General features: G+C 42.7%; 2 protein-coding genes across 8 annotated transcripts in view; one reads left to right on the top strand and one right to left on the bottom strand.

Moving 5' to 3' along the window:
* Window positions 1-22,418, bottom strand: part of LOC309797347 (protein FAM170A-like) — a gene marked incomplete at both ends in the record, with an annotated part of 518,827 nt that overhangs the window by 70,879 nt on the left and 425,530 nt on the right. The gene's annotated exons all lie outside the window — the stretch shown is intronic.
* LOC309797350 (uncharacterized protein) overlaps window positions 1-22,418 on the top strand; it is a 76,893-nt gene that overhangs the window by 40,855 nt on the left and 13,620 nt on the right. Inside the window, exons 1-2 of one of the 7 annotated variants that reach the window (XR_014292604.1) lie at window positions 9,650-10,421; window positions 10,877-12,432. The exons of 4 other annotated variants lie outside the window; for them this stretch is intronic. Coding sequence is in view for 2 of the 3 variants with exons in the window: in XM_082645941.1 (XP_082502067.1) it covers window positions 10,877-10,974 (98 nt within the window). In the remaining variant the exon portion in view is untranslated. Of the gene's footprint in view, window positions 1-9,649; window positions 10,422-10,876; window positions 12,433-16,994; window positions 17,080-22,418 lie in introns of those variants that run through there. 2 more of the 7 variants (XM_082645942.1, XM_082645941.1) reach the window with 2 other exon arrangements.

Raw genomic sequence — 22,418 nt, 5'->3', positions numbered from 1 at the left:
ATTAACCCTTTGTCAGACATATAATTCGCAAATATTTTGTTTCATTCCAAGAGCTGCCTTTTCACTTTGTTGATAGTACAAAAGTTGGATGCATAAAAGTTTTAAATTTTGATATAGTCCAATTTACCTATTTTTTTTTCTTTGGCTGCTTCTGCAGCCTTTGTCTTTTTAGATTCAATCTTTTATAGTGTTTTTATCTTGAAAGAATAATCTTGGTTATTTTACTCTTTCCTCAAGATTCATGTTATAGACCTTTACTTAACCTCACTGCTAAGCATGCTTTTCACTCTCACAGACACTAAAATCTAGCCTGGAGTGTTGCTCCACGCGGAAGGTGAGTGGGCAGGCTGCAAGGGACCTTACATCCCCATGCTTTTACTTAGGCTTTCTCTAGGTTGAAGTTGTGTTATAAACAATAACGTATGATTTGGTTTGTTGGATAGCCTCAGAATTCCACTTTCTTTTCCATCCATGTATTCACTGTTCATTGGTGCTTGTATTTTCTATTTGTGCAGTTACTTTTCTATTAGTGTTATCTGAAAAATTAATGAGTATTCTAGATACCCTCATCTAGGTCAGGGTTTTTTTAACTTCTTTCTTTAAAGCACTTGAACCCCTTTTCTAACAAAAGCTTAAGTAGAAGCTCAGTACAGTGGGTAAGAGCAGTGGTTACTCAGGAGCAGGGAATGAAGATGTTCAGCTCACTGCTTTCCCTCCTCCAGCCCTTGAACCTTTCCCTTTGAACCTGGATGGAGGCTCTGTGGAGCCGAGTTTGCTCAGGACAGAAAAGCCTGTTGATAAGGCAGGAGATGAATTACAGTCATTCACTTCCCACTTCTCCAGTCCTACTTACATCAAAGCCATTCAACTTTTGTATGGTAAATGTATTTAGGAATCCATGTACTATTCAGCTTAAACTACAGGGTTCTCTCAAACTGGAAATCAAATAAACAAACATCCCCCCACCCCCTCAAAACAACCAGGTTTCTCTGCCTGAAATTGTTGTTCAGAAACCTCCAATCGACTTTACTGACCAAAACGATAACCCACACATGCCAAGGACTTGTAACCATGATACATGATACACTTCTTGGGACACCCCATTGTGCATAGTGACCCATTTTATTGATGAGTATTTCACATAGGAAGATTCAAAAGCCAGAGGAGAGTCCCCTGGTAAGGAGGCCACCTACTGAGACACAGGAAACTTAATTTTGATCCACAGACATTTTAAACTAGAAAGGAACTTGGAGATCGGTAGCCCAAGAGGCAGCAAGAGTGGTGTGTTTGGTTTGCACAGAATTTAAAAAGTTAGTTGCCAGCGTTAAAAAAAAAAACAGCAGTGTTTATATAAACATTACAAATAAAGATAAAAATCTTGATTTTAGCCTGTCTTGGAAAAATCATAACATGTGACACTAGGCCCATGGTCCTGTATGGCACTGATGAATTACAGGAGGCCTTTAAAAACTCCCAGTGTCGGGCTTCCTTGGTGGCGCAGTGGTTGAGAGTCCGCCTGCCGATGCAGGGGACACGGGTTCGTGCCCCGGTCCGGGAAGATCCCACATGCCATGGAGCGGCTGGGCCCGTGAGCCATGGCCACTGAGCCTGCGCCTCTGGAGCCTGTGCTCCGCAACGGGAGAGGCCACAACAGCGAGAGGCCCGCGTACCACAAAAAAAAATTAAAAAAAATAAAATAAAATCCCAGTGTCCAGTCTGCATCCCAGACAAATTAAATGATATTCTCTGTGGTTAGCACTCAGATGTCAGTATATTTTTAAAAAATTGTACTAAAAACACATGACAGTGATTATCATCTAAGTCATTTTAAGCGTACAGTTTAGTGTTTTAAGTGTTTTCACATTGTTGTGCAACAGACTTCTAGAACTTTTTCATCTTGCAGAACTGAAGCTCGATACCCATTAAACACTAATTCCCCCACCCTCCTTCTTCCAGCCCTTCCTTGGCAACCACTTTTCTACTTTCTGTTTCTATGATTTTGAGTACTCTACATACTTCATATGAGAGGAATCATACAGTATTTGTCCTTTTGTGACTGGCTTATTTTGCTTAGCATCATGTCCTGAGGATTCATCCATGTTGTAGCATTTGACAGGATTCCCTTCTTTTTTTTTAAGGCTGTATAATATTTCATTGTTTGTATGTCCATTCATCTGTGAAGGAATATTTTGTTTGCTTCCACCTCCTGACTATTGTGGATAATGTTGCAGAGTGTGCAGATTTATTTCTGAGATCCTGCTTTGAATTATTTTGCATATAAACCCAGAAGTGGGATTGCTGGATCATATGGTAATTTTATTTTTAATTTTTTGAGGAACTTCTGTACTATTTTCTATAGTGGCTGCACCATTTCTCATTCCCAGCAAGAGGGCACAGGGTTCTAACCTCTCCGTGTCCTCTCCAACACTTGTTATTTCTGTTCTTTTGACAGTGGCCATCCCAATGGGTGTGAGATAATGTCTCATTGTGGCCTTGATTTGCATTTCTCTTAAGTTTAGTGATGTTGAGCATCTTTTCATATGCTTGTTGGCCATTTGTATATCTTCACTGGAGACTTGTCTATTCAAGTTCTTTGCACTTAAAAAATCAGTTATTTGTGGGTTTTCTTGTTGAGTTGTGGAAGTTCCTCAGATATTTTGGATATTAATCCCACATTAGATATAAGATTTTCAAATATTTTTTCCCATTCCAATAGGTTGCCTTGTCATTCTGTTGATTGTTTCCTTACCTGCATGGAAGTTTTAAAATTTGATGTAGTCCTATTTGTCTACTTTTGCATTGTTGTATGTGCTTTTAGTATCGTATCCCAGAAATTATTGCCAAATGTAATGTCCTAAAATTTTTACCCTATGCTTGCTTCTAGGAGTTTTATAGTTTTGGTCCTGTACTTCTTTCTTTCTTTTTTTTTTTTGCGGTACGCGGGCCTCTCATTGTTGTGGCCTGTCCTGTTGTGGAGCACAGGCTCCACATGCACAGGCTCAGCAGCCATGGCTCATGGGCCTAGCCGCTCCGCGGCATGTGGGATCGTCCTGGACCAGGGGAACGAACCCATGTCCCCTGCATCAGCAGGTGGACTCTCAACCACTGCACCACAGGGAACCCCTGTACTTCGTTCTTTAATTTATTCTTTTGCAAGTAGATATCCAGTTTTCCAATATCATTTGTTGAAGAGATTGTGTTTTCCCCATTGTGTATTTTTGGCACCTTTGTCAAAAATCGTTTGGCCATATAAGCAAGGGTTAATTTCTAGGCTCTCTACTCTGTTAAACTGGTCTAAATGTTTTTCTACAAGTACCATACCACTTTGATTGCTGTTGCTTTGTACTGTGTTTTGAAATCAGGAAGTGTGAGGCTTCTAACTTTGTTCTTTTACAAGATTGTTATGGCTACTTGAGGCTCCATAAGAATCATAAGATATTTTTCTGCTACTGGGATTTTGATCGGAATTGCATTCAATTTGTAGATTTCTTTGGGTAGCGTGGCCATTTTAACGATATTCCAATCCTTGAGCATGGGATGTCTTTCCATTTATATACAAATACAATCTTCCTTGATATCTTTAAGCAGTGTGTTGTAGTTTTCAATGTACAAGTTCTTCCCCTTCTTGGCTAATTTTATACCTAAGCATTTTCTCCTTCTTGATGCTGCTGTAAGTGAGATTATTTTCTTAATTCTCTTTCAGATTGATCATTGTTAATGTATAAAAATGCAACTGCATTGTGTTTGTTAATTTTGTATTCTGCAACTTTGCTAAAATTATTTCTTGGGTTCAGCAGGTTTGTTTGTGTGTGTGTGTGTGTGTGTAATCTTTAGGAATTTTTGTGCCTAATATGTCATCTGTAAACAGAGGTCATTTTACTTCTTCCTTTCAAATTTGGATGCCTTTTATTTTTTTGTGTGTCTGATTTCTCTGGCTAGGACATTTAGTACTATGTTGAATAGTAGTGATGAGAGTGGGTATCTTTTCCGTCTTCCTGGTCTTAGAGGAAAAGCTTTAAGTCTTTCACTGCCGAGTATGACGTTAGCTGTTGGTTTTTCATATATGGCTTTTATTATGTTGAAGTACTTTCCTTCTATTAATAGTTCACTGTGTTTTTATCAGGAAAGGGTATTAAACTTTTGTCAAATGTTTTTTCTACATCAGTTGATATAATCACGTGGTTTTGTCTTTCCTTCTGTTAATTTGCTGTATTACAATGATTGATTTTCATATGTTTCATCATCACTGCATTTCATTTGGGCATGGTATATAGTACTTTTTTTTTTTTTTTTTTTTTTTGCAGTATGTGGGCCTCTCACTGTTGTGGCCTCTCCCGTTGCGGAGCACAGCCTCCGGACGCACAGGCCCAGCGGCCATGGCTCACGGGCCCAGCCGCTCCGCGGCACGTGGGATCCTCCCAGACCGGGGCACGAACCCGCCTCCCCTGCATCAGCAGGCGGACGCTCAACCACCGCGCCACCAGGGAAGCCCGTATAGTACTTTTAATGTGCTGTTAAATTCAGTTCTCAAACTTTTTGGGGTTGTGAATCCCATTGAGAATCTATGAAAGACATAGACTCTCTCTCGGGTAAATGAATTTCAGCACATAGAGTATTTTAGAAATAACTTGGAAGGCTTCGTAGAGTGCCCGGAAGTTCTTCTTGGGGTCCTCTAAGGACAACTAACCTTTGTTGTCTGATTACCATGCTAAGAACTATGTGATGCATGTTACCTGAGTCATCTCAATTAATTCCAGCAATGACCTGATGAGACAGGTTCTATGTTATACTCATTCTATAAGATGAGGAAATGGAGGAAGTAAGCAGAGGAGCTGAGATGAAAACCTAGACAGTCTGGTGCCAGAGCTGGAGACCCATGGAGTTCAGTTTGAGACTCCTTGGTTTGGAGAATTTGATTTGATTCTAGGCTGAATTCTAATCTGAAGGAGCATCAAGAGTATTGGACAATTATGGGGGTTCTGAGTCACCAAGGGACTCAACGGTGTGATCCATAGATCAGCAGCTTTTGACATCACCTGAGTGCTTGTTACAAATGCAAGCACTCAGTTAACACCCCAGAACTCTAGAATTTTAACAAGATCCTTCAGGAGATTTGTGTGCACATTAAAGTTTGAGAAGCATTGGCTTAGGCCCTGCAGCATTAACAATTTTGACACCCTCTGAGACCATTTCGAACTTAAAATTAAATTTTTGGTAGCTTTGGGTGATGTTGCTTATTGGTTCCTGGTGAACTGACTGATAGTGATGGTTGTGGGGAAGGTGATATCGGGAGAGGTGGAGTCAGCCCTAAATGAGCGTGTGTGACAGCAACATACTTGCACCCAGTATGTCCCCCTTCTCCGAGGTCACTGTAAGATCTCTTTCGAATATTCTTTTAAAATGATAGCATTCTAGAATCGAGAAACAAATGGATGAAAGTGCCATTCTCACTTGTTAGCTGCATGCCTTCCAGCAGCACAGGCTGATTCTGGGTAGTACTAGGCTATGGAGAGCCATCAAAGCTTCAAAAGGAAAAGCTTTCATCTCTCGTGAATATTTCCTGCCAGGCACCATTGCTGTGGTGGGTCTTTAAGGACCAGTGGGGGTGTGTCACTCCTGGGGAGCAGGTGTCCTCTGAGCTGATTGCCTGCGGCCCCCTCCTGATACCCTTACTCTATGACCCGATTTCTGACCTCCAATGTTGGCTATTGTCTTAGAGCCCTGCTCAGCTTTGGCGTCAGTGCCTCCCTTGGAATCAATTGCCTCTTGGATTGTTAGCATCTTCAGTTGGATTCTGCAAGTAATCCCTTTCTTGTTTTTGAACTATAATAAGTTGAACTTCCTATGGCTAAGTGATGGCATATCCCTAAGCCAGAGCTTTTACCAAGCAGTAGTTCTTACACTCAGATCTCTCCTCATGTGGGACCTTCTTTGTCATCGAGAGCAGTCATTATGATTAATTCAGAGGATCACAGGAAAGGACTTTTTTTAACCCTTTCAGGTACATTCTGGAATGTAGGAACATCCTGTAGAATAGTGAGGTTAAATGAGTACAGTGTCCTCACAGACAGGCTTTTTTGATGAGACCTCGAGTCCAGCAAAGAGTTTGTAGTTAATTTAATAGGTTCTGGGATAGAGATTGGACCTTTGTGATGATGAGTGAAGAGATTATCATTTGGGTACTAGGAGAGCTGTGTGTGCTTTTCTTTCTCTGAGCGTGGAGCGTGAAATCTATTTAGAGGTGCAACCATGAGCCCCAAATGAGAAGTCTCTTAGAACAAGAAACAAAAAAGGCACCGCTAATCATTGTGATTCCTGTACCGAGAGTGCTCTGTGAAAGTGGTGCTAAGAATTCCCCTTTACAAGCATCATATGTCAGTAGATTTTAAAGTTCAGTACAACTTCCTCAACTGATACAGCTGGAGGACACACTGTTTCAGAATGTTTAAGATGGGGTTCTATATTTGAGGTAACTAGACGGGGAACACAGAGAGAAAATTGAAATTATAGACATCGATATGATTACCACTGAAGTATATTGATATTTGGCATGGAAATATTATCCCCTAAAGTGCAAGGAAATGCACATCCTGGACATGAGACAAACACAGATACCATTGAATATGTGGGTCCTGAGAATTTTGCTTTTCCTTTAATTACTCATTTGAAACAAGTGATGACTGAAAGAGTAGGCAATATGTAGTCAGCTCTTCAGCTGGGGGAATATTTCAGTGTGAGATGTGGATCCATTAAGGTCTTTTGATGTGTAGATTAATTTTTTTTATTAATTAACCATTGTGCAGAAGTCAGAGCAAATGGCTGTTTTCCACAGGAATAGAGGAACCAGTGCAAACCTTGGAAATGTCAATGTGCCAACCACCTTGAAAAGGTTGTTCAATGGAAGGTCTTTTTTAAAAGAAATTTCGGTATAGTTGATGTACAATATTATATAAGTTATGATGTAGTGTTTCACGATTTTTAAAGGTTATCCTCATTGACACTTATCATAAAATATTGGCTATATCAATGGGAGATCCTAAATTGCAAGTTTACTTACAGTGCCTGGGAATGTTTCTTCATTGGGAAACACCTAATATAATTAAACTAAACTAAATTAATTCATACTCGGCTTAGTTCCAAAGAAGAGTCAAGCTGTTACAGATGTTGCTTTCCTAAAACATAGGATAATTCAAGGTTGCCTAAGGAGACAAAGTGCATCAGTTGTGGAATCATCTATGTGTCATCTGCTGATGTTTCACTAGTGATCATTGAATCATTCAGAATTCTATAAACAATATTCTTCCACCAGGGTAAAGAAGTCCGCACTGCAGTTCACTGTTTCTTGGCAGTTGTGAAAAATGCAATCGGAGAAGTTGTCAGGGACCTTAATTAAAGCTCCCTGAGTGAATCTTTTGCATATGCAAATTATCCTCACTGGAGAAGCCTCTGTTTACATACTGAAGGGTCTGACAAATACTGATTGCAACTGTCCGTGTATTTTGGGGTGTTTGTCTCAAGTACCACAAACACGTTTATTCTGGTGATATTCTGAAGGGAATGGTATGAAAATAAACTCTCTAATGTTTCACAAGCTGATGTGTCAGCAGCCTTGAAATTGAGAAAAATGAGCTTTGAAAGGAAGAAATGGGTGTAGTTGGAGCAGGTGATTGGGGACCAGGAACAAGGGAAAGATAAAACATCAGTGAGTCACAGTGGTGGAAGGGCACTGACATTTTAATGGAAGAGAGTCCAAGAAAAAAGGAAATTAGAGAAACAAAGATAAATGAACAGAGAAGAAGTATTTGTCAACTTTTTCATCAGGATTTAAACTTTTTAAAAAGTATTTTTCTTTCCTTTTTGCGTTAATGTTCATAAGCACTTGTTGATGCAACTGGCACTGTGCTAGATGCTTTATTTTAAATTTTATTATTACAGCCCTGTGAGGAGGCTAATAGTGTTTAAATGTGTTTAATAATGATTAAATGTGTGAGCCCTAGAGTTTGATCGTCTGGGGTTGGAATACCTGAGGTGTCACCTATTGGCTCTATGATCTTGGGCATAGTAAGCTTTTTGTACCCCAGTTTCTTCATCTGCAGAATAGTGGCAATAATAATAATATATAATAATTATTATTATTAATAATAGAATACCAACATTATCATAGTATTATGATATACTATATAACTATATATTATTATTAACCTAATCTCTTAATATTATTATATTAGTAATACTATTATTATTATGAATATTATTATTACTATATCTCGCTTTCCGGGCGGCTGGGACGCAGGTGGGCCTGGCGGGTCCGCGCGGCCTCGGGGCCGGAACCCGGGGTCCCCGCCCACCCCAGCGTCCGCCGCGCGCCCGCCGCGCGCCGAGCCCCACGCCCCGCGCTTCCGTCCTGGGTCGCGGTGGCCGGAGGCGCATCCGGGTCCGCGGGACAGGCAGGCGCCGAGGTCGCTTGTGTTGGGGGTAGTGGTGCGGCGAGGATCCGGCGCCTCCGCGGAGCATGGCGGGTCGGGGGCTGGGGGCGCCGCGCCTTGCTCTGCCCTCCGCACTTTCCCGGCTCTGAAGCCTCGAGAATACGGCCAGGCAGCGGTAGTTGAACGGGGAGTTTGCCTGCTGGGAACTAGGGGCCTGCTGGGGTCTCAGTTCTTGGCTGGCCCCGAACACGAGGTTGCCAAGCGTGTGACGGCAGCAGGTAGGAGTGAGCCGCTGGTGCAGTGATGAGCAGGGAAGGAAGGACACTGGCTGTTGGCCTGTGAACCTAGACAAGAATGACCAGCCAACACAATCCAGACCAAGGTCCGTGGGCCCAGCTCGGTCCTGTGCGGCTGGTCAGTGGAATAGACCTGCAGGTGTGGCTCTTGTCACTCTAGGGCTGGCTTCAGGACAGATGAGGCCAGGGAACCGTCCTGGATTCTCCAGGAGGGTGCTCCGGAGTGGAGCCGGGGGGGGTGTTTGCCCGGCTCAGCACGGTGGCCACGCACGTCCAGTCTGCCGGCAAGGGCAGTGGGGAGCCGGGGGAAGTCATGGCCTTGGGAGTCTCCTCCTGCTGTAAAAGAACCCGCAGGCTTATAAAATAACTTTTGTGTGGAACGTTGGTGGGTTGAAAAGCAGTTCTGTGTGCTTTTCCCCCTTGGTGTGGATCAGCAGTGCTGAGGCAGCAGGCGTGACACAGAAGTGTGAGCGGAGAGCGTCTGGAATCCCCGAGCTCCAGGGAAACTAGAGGCGACAGCCAGCCTAGTGAAGAGGACAGGAGCTGGGGGCGGGGGCGCTGGCAGCAGCCCAGCAGGCGCCCCTCGTCTCAGGGCCCTAGTCCTGGATCCAGCCGGGTGGTCAGGGGAGCTGCAAGGTCTTCTGGGTGAGCAGAGCCCACAGTCCTGAGCTGTTCTTCGCTGTGTTTGCGTCGTCTCCCCCCATCCAAGGGGAGAAATCTAGATGAGGTTTAAGAATCAGTGCTTTAAGAATGTGGATCTCATAGGTGAAACCTCGGAACACATGTTTTCAGCACAAGGTGTTAAAGTGAATGGAAGGATTCAATGCCTTTTCCAGGAGAGTGTCTCCATGTGGGCAGAATTAGAGAATAAATGGGTCTTGAATTAAATATATATATATATATATATATATATATATATATATATATATATATATATATATATATATCTCATAAGGTTACGGTGAGGATTAGAAGGTTAACATATGCAAAGAGTGTACACATGGAAGCACTCAATAATGACTGGCCATTGTTATTACCATTTATATTAATATTCCAGTTAAGTGGTTGAGCATCAGAAGAATCAAGTCACATTCTTAAGGTACACCAGTTAGTTTGAGACCCAGTTGAATGTGACTTTAGTGCCTGTGCTTTTAATCACATCCCATAAGGAGACAGCAGAGCTATTTTCTAACTGCAACGTTAACTGACTCTTTTTTAAGTTACTTAAACTCTCTGATTTTGTTTGGGTTCCCCCCTAAAGCAGATTCTATGACAAGGGCTTGATGAATGGTCCCTAGGGAATGTGATTTTTCTTGAAGTGTATATTAACGATTTAGTAATTAACGACTGTAGCCAAATCTGATAAAGCAGGATAAGCACAGCAGATTGGGAAGAGTGGAACAGGGAAGAAAGGAAGCCAATCCAAGGATGCAGTTTTAAGAGGGTGGCCGGGTGCAGCTGGGGCTCAATGCTAGCAGGGCCGCACTGGAGTTATACAGAATATGCCTCAGAATCGTCCACCAGGGATGGGGAAAGGTGAGTGTTTATTTCCCAGTTCCTATCCTATGTTAATCAAGCGTTGCTCCAGGGGTGTTAATTTCCTTGTACTTACAGTTTTGCACATGACCCATCACAGCCCAGAATCTCAGTGGACAGAGAAGCTTGGGCCAGAAAGCAAGTGACGGGCAGTGCAGCAGAGGTGTGTCATTTTGTCAAAGGTTATATCTGCGGCACAGCTGGTTGCCACAGCCATTTGAGCAAAGCCGTGCGCCAAGGGGTTATAAAGGTGTTTAGCACCTTCTGCCTACAGGAATACACATATTGATTCCATGAGATATTTGCTTCACGTTTGCATAGGTAAATTTTCTGTCATTCACACTCAGTTATTGAGGTGATTCAATGAGATGTGTGTACAAGTGCTCTGAAAGCTATGTCATGTAGACTATTACACTACCCATGTGATATTGAGATCTCCAAAGCTGAAGGTCAAGCAGTGGTTGAACAATTTTTTTAACCCATTAGTCTGTAGGTACTTTTGAACTCAATACCTCTCATTTCATGTAAGTAATAAACCTTTCATACCTTCTTGTTGTGTGTCATCAGTCTTGACTTTCCAACCAGATTTTGGGTGGGGGGTTTATTCTGTTTCTTCAGAGTGGTTACAACACAGAGAAATCTGGATTTCAGCCGAAAAAAAATCACCTCAAGACCGCAACAGGGCATACTTCACTGAATTCCAAACTGATTGCTGATGTGATCCTTTGGATTGGAAAAGTCCAAACAGTTCATCTGCCCCATCCCTGGTCATTTGGCTACTGGCTGTCTTGGATGCTGGACCCTAATATTCTAAGGTAAAAATAGAAGAGCAGAGAATAAAAGTTTATGCTGACTAGGTTAAAATCTGAGCCAGTCTGGTACTTTCTGTCTTGAGTGGAAATCAATCTGTGTTCTAGTTTCAGAGCTAAAATACAGTTATGAAATGTTGAATTTTCTTTTTTAAAAAAATATCTATCTGTCTGTCTATTTATTTGGCTGTGCCAGGTCTTAGTTGTGACCTGCAGAGTCTTTGTTGCAGCGTGTGGGATCTTTTAATTGCGGCATGCGGGATCTAGTTCCCTGACCAGGGATTGAACCTGGGGCCCCCGCACTGGGAGCAAAGAATCTCAACCGCTGGACCACCAGGGAAGTCCCGAAATGTTGAATTTTCAATGTTATTTTTCTGCTTTGTGTTTGAATTCTCACTTCTTCACTTACCTGCTGTGGGATGTTGGTCACATTACTTCACCTCTTTGGGCTTCAATTTCCTCATTGCAAACTTGAGATAATAGTAAATCCAAAGAACTGTTACGAGGATGACTGTAATGTGTTTGGAACATAAAGACATTCAATTCATGTTAGCTGCTAATATTATTGTTATTATCATTATATGTTTTGACAAAGATCTGTAGGTTTATTTTTTGAGTGTTTAAATGTAATGGTTATTTCTATTAATTGAATTTAGTGATGAGCTGCTCTAATCTGACATTTTTATGAAATACAGAGGCTCTTAGAATTATCTTGATGTCTTGACTGAGAGAGAAGTTTAAATGCTTTTGACCCTCTGGGGAGCCCTCTGACATCATGAAATCACATATCCTTTCTAAAGTTGATTTTCTAAACAGAAAATTGATAGCCCGGTCCATAACTGATTTAGAAACAATTGGAAAATGTCAGGTAACTTGCAAAGGAATAATGATTTTGCTGCTGCTACTGTGTATTAATAGAGGTTGTTTCCCACTTAAAGAGCTGGAAGTGCCTTGTGTTCTTATTCCAGGTACTTGACATGTACCCTGTGAAGGTGATTTGGGCACACATGGTACCTATGTAACAGATCTCTATCTCATAGACTTATGTAAAAGAATGTAAGTGTAGCCCAGTGTAATAGTCTGACCGCATTTGTAAAGCATTTTAATTAATTTATTTTGATTTTTTAAAATTAAAAATACTTTTAAAAATTTAAAATTTTTTCTATTTTTAACGATTTTTAAATTAAACAAATTTTAAAAATATTTTAGATTTTATTTACTTTAAATTTTATCTGACCCCATTTATTTGATGTTTGCTGACATCTTAAACCTCATCCTTCCCTCCTCCCCTTGTGCCCCACTTCCGGGAAATCTGATAAGAAAGTCTGAGTGAGGGCTTCCCTGGTGGCGCCAGTGGTTGAGAGTCTGCCTGCCTATGCAGGGGATGCGGGTTCATGCCCCGGTCTGGGAAGATGCCACATGCCGTGGAGCGGCTGGGCCCGTGAGCCATGGCCGCTGAGCCTGCGTGTCCGGAGCCTGTGCTCCGCGACGGGAGAGGCCACAACAGTGAGAGGCCTGCATACCACACACACACACAAAAAAAAAAAAACAGAAAAAAAAAGAAAGTCTGAGTGCTTCCACCTTTGGTGTTGATGGGAAGTTCAAGCCACACAAGCCCCTGCCTGTGCACAGAGGCCCTCATACCAGCCTCACCCTCTAACCACCATAAAAGCCCCCGCAGGTCTTCTTCCAGCTCTCACAAACCATTTTCAGTCCAGCTTATGAAGACTACCCTGCTCTCCCCAGAAAGCCTCATTAAGTAAGTAATAAACCTTTCATACCCTCTTCCTGTGTGTCATCAGTCTTGACATTCCAACCAAATTTGGGGTGGGAGATCCATTCTGTTTCATCAGAGTGGTTACAACGCACAGATATTGGCGTGTACTGAAAGGAACCAGGGTTTCTTGGAGAACTAAGTCCAGGTTTGGGGCAAGGACAATACAAGGTAAGTCTGGGATATCTTGTCATACTGTAAAGCAGGGAAGTGCTCCAAGACTAATGGGATCATGTCAAAAGAATAACAGAAGCCAGGATGAAGGGGCTTCCACTTGTCAAAATGGGACAATTTGAGCATTGAAAAGAATAATGATGGTACGAGATTATATCACATTGAACATAAATCTAGAGTGATAGAAAGAAGAGGGGAAAGAGAGGGAGAGAGAAGAAATAAGTAGGAAAGCTCTTCTTTACAGAAGATTATAGTAAATGTAGAAAAAGGAGAGAATTTTTTTAAAAATCACCATTTTGCACCTGAATGCAATTCAAGCAAAGATCATCAAAGAATACTAAAACTTTTGAGTAAAATGTTGTTGGAGGTGGCAAGAGGTATTATCCCATGGATTATGTGTTTCCATTGCCAAGGAAAATTAACCTTTAGAATAGATACCTGACACAATGGGAGGCATACAGTGTCCCCTGTGTGCTATGTAGTACTTATGCCAAAATATTTAACCTGATTCTTGTGGTGAAGAACAATTAAATATAGAATGTGGGGCATAATATAGGACAACTGTCCTGAATTTTTCAATGTTGTGAAGATAGAAACAGAAACAAAAAGAATGCTCTTCAGGAAAAGATGTAAGATACTAAAAGACAGGGCTTCCCTGGTGGCGCAGTGGTTGGGAGTCCGCCTGCCCATGCAGGGGACACGGGTTCGTGCCCTGGTCTGGGAAGATCCCACATGCCGTGGAGCGGCTAGGCCTGTGAGCAATGGCCGCTGAGCCTGCGCGTCTGGAGCCTGTGCTCCGCAACAGGAGAGGCCACAACAGTGAGAGGCCCGTGTACAGCAAAAAAAAAAAAAAAGATAAGATACTAAAAGACATAATCAAAGGCAATGTGTGAACCTTGATTTGACCCTAGATTGAAAAAGTAAAACAATTAAAAAAAACAATTTTGGTCAACTGGGGAAATTTGAATGTGGATATATGAAAGTGATACTCTGAATATATAGGAGAACACTCATTCTTAGCAGATGTGTGATATTTAGGAATGAACTGTCATGGTGTCTGGAACTTATTTTCAAATGGTAGAGCAAGAAAGTATATATATATATATATATATATATATATATATATATATATATATATATATATATATATATATATTTTTTTTTTTTTTTTTTTTTTTTTTTTTTTTGCGGTACACGGGCCTCTCACTGTTGTGGCCTCTCCCGTTGCGGAGCACAGTCTCCACACGTGCAGGCTCAGCGGCCACGGCCCACGGGCCCAGCCCCTCTGCGGCATGTGGGATCTTCCCGGACCAGGGCATGAACCCGCGTCCCCTGCATCGGCAGGCGGACTCTCAACCACTGCGCCACCAGGGAAGCCCTGAGTATATAATTTTGAAAAGCTCCTCCCATCCAAGGAGTTTCTTCAGACCCCGAGGAAAAGTCTCTAGTTGGGAGGGGAGATGTTTTCCCGTACATGTATTGAGCACCTCATATGAAACAGGTGCAAGTCACCATTCAAAGCGTCCTTTATGTGTGTCATTTAATCCTTATTGATGATAACACACACTTGTATAGAACTTCCTCTGTGCCAGACTCTGTTCTAATTAGTTTACATACATTCACCCATTTAAATCCTCATCACGAAGTGTATGAAGTTGGTAATATAATGATCTTCCTTTTGCAGGTGACCACTGAACCTTAAAGGAGAAACAAACATAGTGCCCTACGGCCCAGGGCTGATCTCAATATTCATAAACCAGCACAGGACAATCACCTTCTCTTGACAGATGAGGAAGATGGGGCTCTAACAGGCTAAGGAAAACTGCCCACAGTCACAGAACAAGTAAATAGCACACTTGGAAATCAAACTCACGTCTGATTTGTTCCAGAGCCCCCATTCTTTCCATTTTGCTGCTTTGCCTCCCAGAGACGTTTTTGCTTTGTCATAAACCGCAGAGCAGAGTGTGGCACTTTCAACGAAGGAAGAGTTTGCCAAATGAAAAGCAGATTAATGAGATATTTGGGATGCTTTGCAGTAAATAAATCTCTTTCAGAATTCTCATGTTCTCCCACTCACATCGTTAAAGCCATAACAGTAACAATTACCTCAGCCTGGTTGAGGCCGTGTGGGAGTGTCTGTCGCCCTGGGAAGACACTGGGGACCCACAAAACTTTCCTTGAGCTGACTGAGCCATAGGTCAGAAATTGGATATATCAGAGGTTGGCTTTCCCCGTCAGAGCCTCGTCTTGCCCCTCCTGTTTCTGGCTGTGTCTTGAAACGCGGTTACCTGAGGAGAGGAATAGAGCTTAAAGTTGGGTCAACATTAAGAATATTAGAAATGTCAATGTCAACCTGTTCTCCGAGACTTAGAGCACCATTTGAACACGATTGCCCGAGACTTGAGTAGAGTCTATCTTTTTTCTTTTTAATAATAGGTAATCTTAGCTATTCCCTGGGAATTAAAAAATACCCCTTTGAAACTGAGAGGCCAGAGCAGAAATGTAATTATTTCTAGATGATACACAACTGAATTTAAAGCCAAATGCTCGCATTTATATTCAAGAGGAATGTGTGTCTACTTAACGCTGGTGTTGAGGGTCTGGGGGATGTGAAGACAAGCAAGTCCCAGGCCCTTTGTCTAAGAGCTGGGAATCTACTAAGGGAAATGGGGTGTAAGCTGTAATAATCTGTGCTGCGAGGGGAAACGTAGCATTTACTGCCCATCCGCCACAGGCCAGGCATTGTGTCAAGTACTTTATACAAGGCCATGGCAAGATGGATGTATTAGCCCCATTTCTAGGGGAGGAAAGCAAGACTCAGAGTAAGTTGTCCTGGGCCAACAGCACTTTATGAATATGGCTGAGATTCAGACTCAGGTGACTCTAATGACAGACCTGCACTCTTTCCCCTAGGATTTGCTGTTAATTAGGCAGGATCCACTTAATGGTCTAACGTATTAGGTATCCTTCATGGGATTTAAAGATTCACGAAATTAGCTCACCGAGTTGCATAACGTTTTGAGATGACAATTTTTGACGTGGGGTATTTTTTTTTCTTTCTTTTTTTTTTTTTTTTTTGTGGTACGCGGGCCTCTCACTGTTGTGGCCTCTCCCGTTGCGGAGCACAGGCTCCGGACGTGCAAGCTCAGCGGCCATGGCTCACGGGCCCAGCCGCTCCGCGGCATGTGGGATCTTCCCGGACCGGGGCATGAACCCGTGTCCCCTGCGTCGGCAGGCGTACTCTCAACCACTGCGCCACCGGGGAAGCCCCTGACCTGGGGTATTTTGAGGAGTCTTGGGCGAATCAAATAATTTTCAGCTTTTTCCAAGGAAAGTACAAAACAGAAAACTTTACCCATTTCTTGTGCTTTTATGTTGGTGGGGTGAGGCTTATGGATGGTCTTTGGGTGAGGGATAGAAGAGGTCTGGATAACCCAGATAGCTCCATTACTTGGTGAGAAATAATGGTTTTGAAGTATGACTTGGCTACTTTAAAGTGGCTGTATCAGCTCAGTAGGAGTTAGCAGTTTGATGTGGCTACCAAAAAGCCAGTCTTAAGAGAAGTATCTCTGGTGGGGGAGGTAAGAACCCCACTCTACTTTGCCTTGGTCAGACCTTAGTTGGAATACTGTGTTAAGTTCTGGGGACTGTAGACTAAGATAAATCTAAAGCAACTAGGACCCACATTCAGGAGAAAGTTTGGATCACAATGAGGAAATGAAATCTGGACGTTTAGGGAAATAGGGCTGTGCAGCTGAAGAAAAGACTTGAAGGGCTGAGATAACAGTCTTCAAATATTAGAAGGATTGTCTTGTGGAAGAGGAATGTTGATTTTTTTTTCTCTGTGGCCCTAAAAGATGCAACCAGAAGCCACAGGCTCTGGGGAAGTGGATTTGTCCTTACAAGGAAGAATTTTTTGTTCTATCTGCCTAAATATGTTTTATCTGCCTAAATATGTTGAGTTTTGCTGTTGTTTTAGAAAGTGGTGGATTCCCAGTCCCTGAAGGTCCTAGGACATGTGCCAAGTAATTACTTGGTGGAGCCATGGCAGAGGAAATTCAAAGGTACCGTGGATTGGATTTCACAAGCATCAAAGTCCTTCCCAACCCTGAGCATCTCAGTACCTGTGGACTGTCCTTCCAGGCTTTGCCTCCACCTTTGTCACTAGGGTTGGGGTATGTTTTGGGGGGATGGATAGATGGATGGGTGACGGGGAATAGGAAGAATGTACAATGACAAAGCAGTTACTTGGTCCATTCAAGTTTGGTCTGCCATTTTTAAATTTTGCCTTTCCTATATACTCATTTGCTTGCCCTAAACTCTGGGCACCTGGAGGCCTTTGCTGTAACTGCTTGTGATCCTCAACATCGTACCCCATCTCATGCAATTGGGTTCTTATAAATGTTATTTGACAGTGATTTTTATCAGGTATCAAGTATTGTCAGGCTCCAATAGTAAGCGAATCTAACTTCGCTGTATGTACAAACGCTAGGTCTGTAAAGCTTGTGGCTGCCTCCCCTCTCTGGGGAAAGACAGAACCTGAATTCTTTTCCAAATTTCAGTGAGATGGAAATTTTGGGACACCCATGAGACAGAGAACCAGTCAAAGGGCTTCACACTTAAAAGTAGCCTTAAAAATTACCCATACGCCAGTTGCACTACTCCCAGCCCCCCCCCCCCGTCAGGTAGCAATCTTCAACTGTTTTGAAAGATCTCTAGCTCTTTTTATCCAATTAAGGACTGAAAGTGATTGACAGAAGGTTTTTGCTCATAGTCTACAGCTGAACTCTTGTGTCAACAGTAAATATTCCAGCAGAAGGAGTGGGGGTTTGATCATTTTACTGCTTTCTGCAGGGCAGACTCTGTGGGCTCATGGCAACATCTAATCTTCAGTGACCCCAGTTGTCACACCCAGGAGTAGGTTTCTCTCTAATCCTTTTCAGAGCTATGAACAGCAGGGAAACATGATTTATAGACCAAGAGGCATTTTCATCATGGGATTTGTGAGCATTTCATATCCCTTTCCTCATTATGGATACACTGCCCATCCTTTGGAAGAGACACTAAGGTGTTGGTCAGATCCTGTTAACCTCATTTACTTCCATGAATTCATGTCAAGTGTATTATGTTCATGGAGGAGATTTTCAAAACCCTACCAAATGGGGTTAGAGGAAGATGGGGCTAACTTCAGATGACTTCTTTAGGCCAGAGGTTTTCCTAGGCACCAGTAATCATCTGATTCTGCTTTCTAAGGCTGCTTCCCTTACTTACAATTCATACATAGAAGCTAAGTCCTTGATGCAAAGATGTTCTTTACAGCTGTGGGTTTTACCTCAATCTCTGGGCTCCTTTAAAAATAAACTTCGAATATTCTTCTCAACCCTAGTTATTTGAACTCTCTGAGTCTCAGCTCAGTTTATTAACATGATTAATTTGCAGTGGATCTCTGTGGCTTATGTCCTTAATACATTGCTTCACACAGGGGCACCAGCTCAGGAAGATTTTGTCTGTTGCAAATTTATGAGGAAGTTGAATATTTATTTTTAGTACTTTTTCACCACCTCCCCAACATCTACCTCCTGATCAGATACCATTTCTTCTTCTTCCTGTCTCTACATTTCCAATGCCATTAAAAAATGGCCCAATTCTCAGCCTGTTTTCCCCTAGTCCTTGCTAAAACAGTGGCTGATGATGGTGTAAGTTAAGGCACCACTTCTCATGAGGTTACTTGTATTTTAATAAAAATCTTTGAAGGGTAAACATTCAAAGTCCTGATTCTCTATGGTTAAATTTTAGGGAGTGTAAAAAATAGTTTTAGATGGAGACGAAGGGAGTTGGGTGGATTACACAGGACATGGGATGAACAGGGCTGTCACTTTTTTTGTTTTTTGCGGTACGCGGGCCTCTCACTGTTGTGGCCTCTCCCGTTGCGGAGCACAGTCTCCGGACGTGCAGGCCCAGCGGCCATGGCTCACGGGCCCAGCGGCTCCGCGGCATGCGGGATGCTCCCGGACCGGGGCACGAACCCGTGTCCCCTGCATCGGCAGGTGGACTCCCAACCACTGCGCCACCAGGGAAGCCCGAGGGCTGTCACTTTTGTTCAGTTACATGAACATGGTGACAGGCAAGCATAAATGCAGAGATGGCATTCCTGTGCTGGTATGGGGAAAAGGAAGAGAGGCCACTGGTCAGGACATTGTTTTGCCTAGGGAGGAAGAAGATCCAGTACTTTGGTAATTTATTTAAGCTTTTGTTTTTTTTTTTGCGGGATAGAGGAGCAAGTAGGGGAGCTCATACTTGAAGCCGAATCCGGCCTCCATACCCTGACACTGAATTAAATCTCAAGACAGAGTTGTGGGTGAAGTAGAAAAGAATAGCTTTATTGCTTTGCCAGGCAAAGGGGGCTAGAGCAGGCGATTGCCCTCAAAACTCTGTGTCCCTGACCTGGAGAGGGTAGTGAGGAGTTTTATAGTAATCGTTCAAAGAGGAGAGCATGATCAGCTCATGGACATTTCTCTGATTGGTTGGTGGTGTGGTAAGTGGGTGTCAGCATCATCAACCTTACGGTTCCAACTGGTTCTGGGGTCTGCGTGTTTGTGGGTAGCACACCATTAACTTCTCCCACCTAGTGGGGGTTTCAGTATCTGCAAAACAGCTCAAAGATATTGTTATGTGTATCCCTTAAGGGGGAACCAAGACCCTGCCCGAAGGCTGCACTAGTGTTTCTTTTGACTATTCCTCCCTTGTCTCGCATCCCCTCTCTTCTCTAATTAGCAACTGATTGAACCTGCTCCTTGGAACTCAGGGAAGGTCATGGAGGCTGAATGAAGCCTATTTCCTGTAATCAAGAAATGGGGGACACCGATACAGGCTTTGTGCCCAGGAGCCCACAGGGTCCTGCTAGGGATCATCCTCAGTGCAAGGAGATGTGGAAAATCCAGAGATAAGGAATCATGGCCTCTTACTTTCCAAGGGCTCCTACTCTATGTTGTGGGGGAAATCAGACGCATTCATTAAGAGTCTGCCCGATTGAAGGATGTGAAAAGAGTTATCACAGAGGTACAACTAACATGCTGGGAAAATGTGTGGTCCATTCTCACTGGGATATCTGGAAGGGCTTCCTGTAGAAAGTGGGATTTTAATTGAACTTAAAAACAATTTGTACTTTGAAAAATTATACTCTTGAAAGAACTGAGTTGAGCAAGCACCTGTCCTCTGATGGAGGGAGGGAAGTCTGGCCTAGTTGAGTGGAGGTGGGAAGGTGAGTGTTACGCTTAGTCTGGAAAACTCGGCAGGGTCTTCAACCCTACGGGGCTTTGAACGTTCGGTTGACTCTTTTCGGTTTTCTTCTTCTCGCATTGGGAAGCCATTTAAGATTTAAGCAGGGGAACAATATTCTTAAAGAAAATAACTATGACCAGGATGAATTGAAGGGAGGGAGAAACGACATACTCATTTATCTACAATTTGGGGAAGAGAGGAAGATTATCTCTAATTCATTAGATGTGCATTGTATCAGCAGGAGGGAAATAAGCAGCATATCTTGATACATAAATCCTCCTCCCATATATGCATTCTTTTTCACCAGGGAGCAAGTATTTGGCAGCCAAGTTATCTTTAAAGTAATAATAAGAAAGCTATTTGGAATAAATGTTTCAGAACCAGTTGTTACTTTGCACAGACCTATGAGCAAGTAGGATTGAGCTAAAGCATTTACAGTGGTATGTGGTTCTGCAGGGGCCGCCACCCTATTATATATACTTATATCTTGGCTAAACTCCAGCTGTTGCCACTGCTATTAGTCAAAGAACTGAAGTGTCAACGAGCTAATCAAAATAGCAAAGTGGGAGTCAAGAGTTTTTCCGCCTGTTTCCTAAAGTCTTAGGAAGATTGTTTCCTTTTTATTCCTTATATTCAGAACATAAAAGCCTCCCAGACATCTAATCTTTACTAGGTCAAACATTTCAAAAGGCAGTGGGATTATTTTCCACTTGCTTTTCAGTTTAAGGCAAGTGTTTTAGGGGCTTCCAAAGCCTCCCTCCTGAATCCATTTATGAAAAAAAAACAAAAACAAAAAATGAAAGGCATTATTAACCCAACTACATTGTCTTGGTGTAAAAATCCTAACATATAGCATAGTGGGAAAAGGTTCTGAATCATGACCTAAGAGATGTGAGTTCTAGACCCAGTTTTGTGAATGCATAGCTTGGTGGTTTTGTCAAGTCTCCTATTTAACAGGGAGGGATTAGAATTTTTCTGTATGGTTTCTGTACTATTCAGTAGTATTGTTCACAATTACTTTTGCCTAAGGAGTTTAGAAAATGGAGAGACACATGATACTGTTGCAGGAAGAGGGACCTCTTCCAGGGCCCAAGAGTGGGCTCTTGTCTACCACTCAGAAAAGAATTTTCTGAGGAGACACACGTGCTGACAAAGCAACAGACTTTATTGGGAAGGGGTGTCCGGGTGCAGAGCAGGAGGGGAAGGGAACCCAGGAGAACTGCTCTGCCATGTGGCTCGCAGTCTCAGGTTTTATGGTGATGGGGTTAGTTTCTGGGTTGTCTCCGGCCAGTCATTCTGACTCAGGATCCTTTCTGGTGGTGCACACATTGCTCAGCTAAGATAGGTTCCAGAGAGAAGGATTCTGGGAGGTGGGTAGGACATATGGACAGGAGTCTCCTCTCTCCTTTTGACCTTTCCCTAATTCTTCCGGTTGGTGGTAGTTGGTTAGTTCCGCGTTCCTTACCAGGACCTCCTGTTTTAAGATAACTCGTGAAAGTGGTTACTGTCGGGCCTGGTCAGGGCAGGCAGTTTTGGGCAGTGGTTTCCCTAAAAATAAGATTGTGGTCAACAATTTTGGGTGGAAGTGATGTGTGTTACTTTTGGGCGAGAACTCACACTGCCAGTGTGAGGCTCCAGAATTCTTTCTCTCTACAAAGATGACTGAGAGAGGTGGCTTTGTCAAGCTCGGGGCAGGAATAAGGAAAACGAAGAGCAGAACTCCTAGGCAGCCCATGATGGGCATGTACAACGAGCGGGAAATGAACCTTTGTTGTTTTAAACCACTGAGATTTGGAGGAATTATTCAAGATTATTCTTTTTTGTTTGTTTGTTTGTTTGTTTGTTTTGCAATATACGGGCCTCTCACTGCTGTGAGAGGAAGATAATAACAATGACAAGTAGCAAAACCTCTAAAATGGAGACTATACTCCATTATAGCCAATTAATGGGAGTGGGAAGCTCGGGCTCACTGTCCAGGACATAGAAATAAAAGCTGAGGATGCTCTGAGGCATCTCTTGGACCTCTATAAGCCTCCATCATTTCTGCTGAGTAGGGATGACAGATAAAATATAGGCTCTTCAGTTAAATATGAATGTCAGAAAAACAACGAGTACATTTTTA

The sequence above is a fragment of the Mesoplodon mirus genome (assembly GCF_964341445.2).
Source record: "Mesoplodon mirus genome assembly, contig: HAP1_SCAFFOLD_330, whole genome shotgun sequence".
Taxonomy (NCBI): Eukaryota; Metazoa; Chordata; class Mammalia; order Artiodactyla; family Ziphiidae; genus Mesoplodon; species Mesoplodon mirus.
Note: the sequence above shows the minus strand (reverse complement) of the source record. Positions and strands in the feature narration are given on the sequence as shown.